General features: G+C 42.0%; 1 protein-coding gene across 3 annotated transcripts in view; it reads left to right on the forward strand.

The window, feature by feature from the left end:
* APOO (apolipoprotein O) overlaps positions 1 to 8636 on the forward strand; it is a 40658-nt gene extending 32022 nt beyond the window's left edge. For 2 of the 3 annotated variants that reach the window (XM_071550023.1, XM_071550143.1), the window contains exons 8-9: positions 4966 to 5061; positions 7866 to 8636. In XM_071550023.1, coding sequence (XP_071406124.1) covers positions 4966 to 5034 — 69 coding nt within the window. In that variant the 3' untranslated portion in view covers positions 5035 to 5061; positions 7866 to 8636. Of the gene's footprint in view, positions 1 to 4965; positions 5067 to 7865 lie in introns of those variants that run through there. The other variant, XM_071550081.1, reaches the window with a different exon arrangement.
* The last annotated feature ends 1054 nt before the right edge of the window (positions 8637 to 9690 follow it).

Raw genomic sequence — 9690 nt, forward strand, 5'->3', positions numbered from 1 at the left:
CCCGGCCTTGGTGGCCTGAAGCATCATGGGCCCATCGAGCCAGGAACAATTCTCCCTTTTGCTGCCAGTCTAGGTCTACTTGAGACACCTCGATCTGTGCAGCTCGGTCTGCCTGTCTGTTATTATCATGTTCCTCATTAGCTCGACCTTTGGGCACATGGGCATCTACATGGCGGACTCTCACGTTCAGCTTCTTTACTCTGGCAGCAATGTCTTGCCACAGATCTGCGGCCCAGATGGGTTTCCCTCTACGTCTCCAATTCATTTTCTTCCACCGGTCTAGCCACCCCCAGAGGGCATTCGCTATCATCCATGAGTCAGTGTACAAGTAGAGCCTTGGCCATCCTTCTCTTTCTGCAATGTCTAGGGCCAATTGGACAGCTTTGAGTTCCGCAAACTGACTCGATTCGCCTTTCCCTTCAGTGGCTTCTGCCACCCGTCTGGTGGGACTCCACACAGCTGCTTTCCACTTCCGTGGGGAACTCTGTAAAGACTCCCTATACGGGTATGCCCCAGTCACACCTCCAAAGAGTCGCAACAACAAATTGCAATCGCCCTCTGTCTTTGCCATCTCCTTTTCAATTTTATCATCTCTTGCAATAGTGCCCAGGTGTTGTGTTTCTTGACCATTCAACACGTAAGACCCAGCTCCTCCATCTCGGCATCGGAGCACCCATGTAAGAATTCGTTCACCAGGCAGGCGCCTGTATTCCTTCCGTATGTCCCGAAGTTCTGCTGGGGTCAGTGATCTGGATATTATGGTCTCCTGTCTAATTTCCCTTGGCCGTTCCTGTTTCCCGGGTGATTGTTTGGCCCCCTCTGTTGAAGGTCCTGCACCTGTATCATCTGTCGAAAAGCTCGCACTTGTCCCCTCACCAGCTCCTTCCCCTACTGTTGCTCCCTCTGATGTCCCTATCCATGACTTCCTTTTCACTACAGGAGCAATAATAGTTTTTTGCTGATTGATCTGGGTACTTGTCTGGTTTGGGGTGTTTGTAGTGTCCTCCACAATCTGGGTCCCTGTGTCCTCCCTTGTACCTTTTTGGCAATGCTCTATTGCAGCTCGGTATGCATGGGCCAAACCCCAATAGAAGGCAAGCAGCTGGTGGTTTGGGTCAGAATAAGCAAGGCATCCTTCCTCCAGGCAATGTGCCAGCTTGTTAGGGTCGAGCACCTCCTCCGGAGTAAATTGCCAGGTAACAGGAGGTGTCAAACGTCCTATTAACATGCCCAGGCTACTCCATCTTCCCTGCCACCCAGGCAGTGACTTCTTCAAGGGACGTCCCAATAAGGGTCTATTAAAACCCCGATTTGAAGCTTGCTCTGTCCTGAACCGAAACCACCAGCATAACACCACCTTTCTCAAACCTATCAATGCACCTAGGGTTTTCACCAGTCCCACGATTGTCATCAAAAACACCAAGTAAGAATCCCCAAAAACTGTGTATGCTCCTGCTATGAAACCTTCTATGTTGAAATCAGGCAGATCTTGGAGGGAGAAAAGAAAATTGAAGTCAAAGGTTGTACCAGGCAGAGTAGCTCTCACCATGTGAAATAGTATAAGCACTATCACAGGCAAACTGACAGTTATAACTAAGAAAGGAATTAACAAAAGGCCTATTACCAATTTGCTCTCCATTTTGTTTTACGTTCAATGCCCAACGTGTTCCCAAAACACAAGATAATCTACACTAGTTTACCTAAACAATCCCCGGGAACACAGCCAAGCTCTCGGGAAACTTGCCAACACCCTTGGTCAGTTCCCGGGTTTCGGCACCAAAAGAATGTTATAGTTTGGGCTGGCAAAATGCCAACTGCCTGGTACCCAGTCAAAAAGTCCACTCCCAGAGCAGGAGAGTGAGGGAAAACAGCAGAAACAAGGCTTTAAACACAGTGAGGTTTTTATATTTATACAGAGAAGAGGAGAGCTTAACACAGAATATGAAATAGCACATGGTGACAGGAAACAACAACAGGCTCACCGAGGTCGCCCCAGCTAACAGGTGAAACTCCGAACCAACCAAACCCCCTCCCCAAAGGAAACCTCCCAGCAAGAGGGAAAGAGGAATTAACAGGAATATGCTCACGTCCCCGGCTAAGCAGACGTGCCGACCGGCAGGAGGGCCTGATATCAGCAGTCAGGGAGCGGGAACCGTCCTGGTCAGAAGCAGGGACCAAAGAGAGCCGAGACTCCTCCCACCTTGCTTGTTATACTCCCCGACACTTCCTGATGATGTCAGATGATATGAAATACCTCTATGGCTGCTTAAGTCAGATGATGCCTGTCCCCTCTAATCTGTGTCACAACCTTTGAGGCCTGCTAAAAACTGAGGCCTAAATGGGGACCTATGCTGACTAAAGCCAAAACTACTACAAGGACTTTGGCACCTTTCTGTAAATTGTGTGTGTGTATTTGCTGTGCCAGCTCAAAGGATGTCCTTTTCTGGCCAACCCATATTCCTGCTTGAGCAGTCTGGCTCAGGCTCACTGTTTACATGGTGGGCACATACAGTGGGTGGAGTTAAAAGTAATTCTTGGTTGCTAATTCAGCAATTGAATTTTTGTGAGGAATGACAGTTTACCAGTGGATTGTCTTGAATTAAATAACTCAGACTTAAGAGATCTAGTGAAGATAAGTGCTGTGTTGAGATCTACTGAGCTCACAGAAACAAAGGAACTTTTCAAGACCCTTGTTTTCTTGTGTAGGTGTGTGTGTGGCTTTGGATTTTTTTTCTGTTTCAGAACATTATAAAAAGCTTACTTAGATGATAATTACCTTTTAGAAGTTAAAACAAGCAACTGGATAAACAGACTTCTCTGTAAACAACTTATTTTTAGTTCATTTGTTCAGGATTGAGTAAACCCTGACACGAGGCATCGTTAGTCAGATTATTCATTATAAATTGTAATCAAATGTCATAACTTACAAGTTCCTGTACAGGAAAATGACAGAGTAGACCATTATTTTGAAATGGGTGTGGTTTGTGGATGTGTCTTCCTATACTATGAAATATCCAGAGTAATGATCAAAACAAAATGGGTTTTTGAAAGAAAGAAGTACCTTTCAAAGGTCTTGCTAGGCATTTTTTAATAAGAAATTTAAGAATTATCTTCATAATTGAGTCTTGATATATTGAGTCCATATCTCCAGCACAACATATGCAGGGTCTCATGGATTTGGGCCTTATTGTGTTTGGTTTGTAATGTATAAATTTGACCCATCCTGTGAAATATTTTTCAGTCTATTCTGGCTTCTTTTGTTACATTTTCCATCACATTTAGAATTATAGAATCACAGAATGGTTTGGATTGGAAGAGTCCCTGAAGATCATCCAGTTTCAACCCCCTGCCATGGGCAGGGGCACTTTCCACTAGACCAGGATGCTCAGAGCTTGATTCAGCCTTGCCTTGAGCACTTCCAGGGAAGGGACATCCACAACTTCTCTGGGCAACCTGTTCCAGTGCCTCACCACCCTCACAGTAAAGAATTTCTTCCCAATATCTAATCTAAACCTTCCCTCTTTCAGATTGAAGCCATTTCTGCTTGTCCTGTCACTGTCCAGGTCCCTCTGGATGGCAGCATTTCGACTGCACCACACAGCTTGGTGGTGTCAGCAAACTTCCCAGGTGTGGATTCAATCCCACTGTCCGTGTTGCTTACAAGAATGTTAGAGAGAGCCAGTCCCCACACTGACCCCTGAGAACGCCGCTCGTGGCTGCTCTCCCCTGGAACACCACACTCTTGGCTGCAGCTCTTCCAGGCATCCAGCCAATTCCTGATCCACCCGGGGCATAATCTGTTGTGTCCGTGTCTCTCCAGTTTATAGAGACAAGGATGCTGTGTGGGACAGTGTCAGATGCTTTGCACAAGTCCAGGTAGAGGACATCAGTCACTCTTCCCTCATCCACACCGCTGTCACCTTGTCACAGAAGGCCACCAGCTTTGTCAGGTGCTCTTTGCCATTATGAAGCCTTGTTGGCTGTCACAAATCCCCTCCTTATTTAAGTCATATTGGTAAAAATATCCCTCTAGAATAAGAAGGAAATGCCATTTAATTTTCATGTATAGAATTTAAGAGCAGTTGAGGCTGGGTGCCACCTCTGATTATTTCATCCAACCCCCTGTTCAAAGCAGAGGCAGCTTCAAAGTTAGATTTGGAGGCTCAGGCCTTGAGCTGAGTATTTCCAAGGGTGGAGATTTAGGAAGTTCTCTGCAAGACCTGCTCCAGTGATCAGTGATGTGATACATTTCTAATTTTCTGCCCTTTGGATCTAAGGGAAATTTGCCATGTTCCTGTGTCCTTTTCTCTGTACCCCTTTGGTGTGAACCTCTGAGAAGAACCTAACTCCTCAAATATGTAAATGCCCCCTTTGTCTGGTCTTTGCCAGGCTGGACAGACCCACATCTCAACCTGTCAGTTGCTTCAGTCCTTAAGCCATGTGTATGGCCCTTTAAGTATTTTTTTATTGATATCTATTTAAAACTATAATCAAATGCCTGTTTGTTATAGCATCTTGGCAAGGAGATAGACCAGACACTCTAACAGGCTTCTCTTCGTTCTTTGATTTCTCTCATTTATTTTGGGGAGAGTGTGAGAACACTCTCTCAAAGGATATGTGCAAAAAGAGACCTATTGTATAAATCCACACAGAATTCAAAGAATGCAAAATAACAACTGCTCTGTGGGTATTCATCCTCTGTTATTACTGCAGGCAAAATGAGTCAATTAAAGCACTTCTGTTGAACTACTTCTCTCAAATCCTCTAATTGCTCAGGGAGACTAAAGTCTAGAAAGTGTTTGGGAGATCATGTTTGAGTGTATTGTACTGAATTAGTCTCATCAACCACCACTTGATTCGCAAGACATTTTTGTTTCAGCTTTTGAAGAGGGTTTCTGTTCTGGCAAAAACATGAATCATGGATTGCCCCAGTTGAAATTTTATGCACATTTTTCACTCCTCAAGGGTGATGCAGTTGGTGACAAGCCCCTGGAAGTTCATGCTGCTTCAAACAAAGAACAAGCCCAGAAGTAAAACGCTGCATCACCTGGCATCAAACAGGTAAAGGATAAAGACTGATAATAATAGTTTGTAGCTACAGCAGCAAAGTAACCTGGAAAAGCAGAACATTTGCAACTTTGATTTGTAGTTTTGTTCTTCATGCTGATGAGGAAAAGAGGGGACAGATAGTTTTATTTGTTTTAACATTTGTCAAGAATATGCATGTTCTTTAACACCATTTGAGTAATCTAAGCTCTTTATTTTCAGAGCATAACAAGTAAATATGTATCTGCTGGGAGGGTTCTGAGTTAATTGTGATTGTGTTGTTGGTTGGGTTTGGTCTTTTTTATTGTCTTTCCCATTTCTTCCTCCCATACTAAAAACCTTTTTGCCTCCTTTGTCGCCCTTGTCTAAGTATGAACAAGGGGACAGAAACCTCCTTCTGGCTGATAAGTTTTCTCCAAAGATTTGTCAGTGCCAGAGTACAGTGTTGTCTTACAGCCTGTAACAGTCAACAATGTGCCTGACCTTGCAGTGATGCACTCCCCAAATGAGACGTGTTTCATCGGGTGGGAAATGGAGGCAGCATTTCCCAGTTCTCCAGGGCTGAAACTCGGCTGAGACACCAGTTCTGTTTTGGCTTGGCCTTGGGGCTGCTTTCTAAACTCAAGCAAGTCCTAACTCAAGCAAGTTTCAAGAAAAGCAAAACAAAAACATCCTCTCAACGTTTTTAAGATGGTTCAGTTTCATAGGACAAAAGTTGCTCTGTGTTTGAGGCTTATTATTAATAATTATAATGTAATTGGACATCATTTAGTACAGAATGTCAGATAATGTCTGCTCTGTTAGCAGTTGACAAAGGGTGTCTTTTATGAACATCTTTTCTACTTGCTTGTCTTTGCCCTGTGTTATTTTTGCATCATGTTAAAAACTGGGTTTTCATCAGAAAATGCTCCTGGCATTGTAGGGACTCCTCATTATTTTTGTATGCAGTGTTCCGTTTACTAGAAAAATTCTATTTTTTTCCTTCCTGCCAACTGTGTAAATAGAGCCCAGATTTACCAAACTGCACCACTTTTTTCTTCCATGCTCCACCACCAGTCCCACATGTTTGCAGATGTGATGGAATGCACACATCTGCTGAGCAACAGCGTCCACTGCTGCACAGCCAACTTTAAAAGCAAAATTATTTTTTAATGTTGTTTCCCTTAATGTATTTTTAATTGATATAGCTAATTTTCACAAGGGCAAAAAGGTATGTTGACTGGCTGATGTACTGGGCACATTAGCTGTTCCTTCAGACATTTGAATATAAAGCCTTTAAGAAAACATGTTTTCCAAGTATTTTGTAAAAAAGTCATGTGAAATAAACATTACAAAATAATAGGAAGAATTTTTTTTTTTTGCTTAAAGATACCCAGGGGAACCAAGAGGAAGAAAAGCCTCTCCAAAATTCACTGAAATATTATTGTGCTTATTCTCAACTGGGACAGAGCAACTAAATAATAAAAATCCAGGAAAACTGAACTTTTGTTTGGGACACTGCACAAATATCAAGGTTCATTTCAAGCAGAAATCCATAAATAGCTTTTATTTTCTTTTAGCATTACTTACTGTGTATATAATTTGTGTTAGGCCTTTGTTCACTTTTTGAAATGTCAGCTTTTTGCTTCAGGCACATTTTCTTTGTTTGGAGGAAGGTTTTAAGAGAGTGAAGATAAATTGCTCAGGTGCCTGAAGTACCTGAATGCTTCTGGGTTTAAGACCTACATGCTTCACCACATGTGGTTTCTGGGCGAGATACATAAGGGGAACTGATAGATTTTTGACCTCAAGCAACCACTTGGTGAAAGTTGAGTTCAGTATCAATTTCAGCTGTTCTGTGGGGGTGGCAATTTTTTACTTGTGCTTGAAATCAAATCCAGTTATTTAACTCCGTACCCAAGTCCAGATGTTTTGTTGGATTTGGCTGATCCCAAAGGTTGAGGAACACTGCTGTGATCTTTGAAAAGACACATTTTTTTTGTTCTGAATGAGATCAGTCCTGAAAGTCTCACTGTATTTTCAACTGTTGTTAATATTCCTAATTGAATGTGGTTACTAGAGTAAAGACAATCTCATTTCCTCAGTGATTTGAGTCTCTGAAGTGTGAATGGTCAGCCAAGGACAAAATCACTTCAGGCTGGAGACAGCAACATATTTCTCCATTCCAGAAACAAGCAGCATTGCACCTCCTTTGTTATAGTTTGTTTGTCATCAATAATTATAGACAACCTTAAGCTCAAACCACATCCTATTGTGGAAGAAGCAAACTGTAATTGTATCCAGCTGTTGTGTTGAGGAGTTGCATGGAAGTGAGGGGGTTTTGTGTTTTTCCATGAAGATAGCAAATCTCATTTTCACTCTGTTCTGGTTCCATCTTCACGTAATTCTTTTTCTTTGAGTTAAATTACCCTGGTCTTACCTCAGAGTAAGTAAGATTAGGGAAACACACACTTGATGGGAATTTTAAAGGATTCTTTTTGAGAAAGTGGCTTAATTATAGCAGATTCCAGTTGGTGTTTGGTTACTGTGAAATGTTCTTTCTCTTTTTTACTTCCACATATGTCAACTATGGGCTTCAAGTTCTCTACAGCAGACATCATCTTTAGTGCTCCAGTGTCAGTAATATGAACAGTTAAATATCTCTACTGCAAGTAAATTGGTATTGAGAATGTTCCTCAAATAGATTTTGATCAGTTTGCCACATCAAAGGAAAAATGTTTTAATGGCACTTTGACAACGGAAAGAAAAGGCCTATGATATTTAATTCTGTTTTGTCATTCCTTTCCCCCTTAACTTCTGTCCCCTTTGTCTGGCTATAGGTGAAAAAGAATATAGATATGAGCAACAATTTCCCAAGAGAAAGATGAAAACCATCTGAATCCATTTTGAATGTGACTAATCTGCCTTCTGCCTCAGGACAGTCTGGTGATGTGCTGCTTGGACTCCTGCTATGGATTCTGTGAAAGGACACTGTATTTTGGGTCAGTCTCGAGACCTTGTCCTCTGTTCTGCAGTGGGGCTCAAGTGTGCCCACGATTGTCCCATTGCAGGAGCAACACTGCAAATCTCAAAATCCCTCAGTCTCTTATTATTTATATATAAAATAAAATTCCAGATGCTCTAAATGGTCCAGTTTTTTCCCTCCTCCTGTCTTCTTTAAACTCATGGATGTGGTGTTTGCACAATCTGTGAGAGGTTCTGGAGATATTGACAGTGCCTGTATTTTTTACCAGTGAGGGGAAGCTGAAAGTAGCACAATGTTTTGGCTGCCACAGGCTCATGGCATTAGGAATGGGAACAATTACAATGACTCTTGTGTTTTGTGAGAGTCTCCCCGTCCTTTCTATACAAGTCTTCTGCCTCATCAGTGCCAGCAGGAGGTATATAATGAAGCATCTGTGAGTTCCTGTATCGTAGATGGATGGGAATGGAGCTGTTAATGTTTGTTCTTGTTTATGTTTGAATGCACAGCACGATGGGAACCAGAACGTTGTGGTGGTGGGAACCAGCTATAGAGTAACTTGGCTGTTTCCTTATTCCCAGCCAGGGGAGAGGAGGAAAAAGTGAAGCGAAGGGAAATACAAAAGGATTTCCAGCATTTTGAAATCTTTGCACAATAAAACCCTTTCATCATTTGTTGCCATTTCCATGAGTGTCTCTTTTGGAGCACGATGCTTCATGAGTTACTGTAGTCCAAGCAGCTCAGAGCATTTAAAGCTGTGTTGATGAGTCTTAAATGCTCCTTAATTAATCAGTTAATATGAGGAATGAGGGAAGGATATAATGAAATATGTGCTTGTATGATACATTAACTTTCTAAAAAGATCAAGGAAGAAAATACAAAGTAAATCACATTCAAAATGCTTTTAAATATCTTTATGATTGCATGGTTAGGTATTCCAGCTGAGCACGTTCCACAAACTTTTAGAGAAAAACAAACAGACCTTGGCAATGTGAGTGTGTGTGGGCATTGTAAAATGGGCCAGCTCTTTTTTAATACAGGCAGAAGGCATGTGGTTGCCTCAGGCAGAAAAACAGTGTCTCCCAACATGTTCAGTGCATGTTTTCATGATTGTTTTAGGCTGGTAAAGATGTGTGTTGATATGGCAAAGGGAGCAGAGGTTTTGCATGGGGTTTCAGAGGTGTGTGTGTGTAGTTTTGTTTTTACTTTACACTTGCCAACATAGTTCAAGCAGGCTTGGGAGGATCAAAGTGTTTCTGTCAGTAGTGGAAAGGAAACTTGGGAAATATCAATCAATAGTTGTAAGGGCTCTGTTACACCACTCCTGCAATACAAGCATAGATTTGTTTCATCCATTAAAGACAGTTCTTCACTTAGGAATTCTCACATCATATGGAGAATGAGGGAATTGGGAATACAGCTTTAGATGCCTGTATTTTTTCCAGTAATATTTGGCATATGCCACGTTGGCATTTAAGAACATGATTACTTGGTAATTCAGGTATTTTCACACTAGACTTCACCAAGAAGTGCTTTTGTCATTCTTATTTTTGATGCAGTTGTTAGCTGTTGGTCTGTTTCTTTTTATTGCTTGTGAGGCAGAGTGAAATTTTTCATGTCCAGCTTGTTTCATTCAAATGCAACAGCTGTTAATCTTTATTTGTTTACATATGTGTGTGTGT

Source organism: Pithys albifrons, chromosome 1 (assembly GCF_047495875.1).
Source record: "Pithys albifrons albifrons isolate INPA30051 chromosome 1, PitAlb_v1, whole genome shotgun sequence".
Classification (NCBI taxonomy): domain Eukaryota; kingdom Metazoa; phylum Chordata; class Aves; order Passeriformes; family Thamnophilidae; genus Pithys; species Pithys albifrons.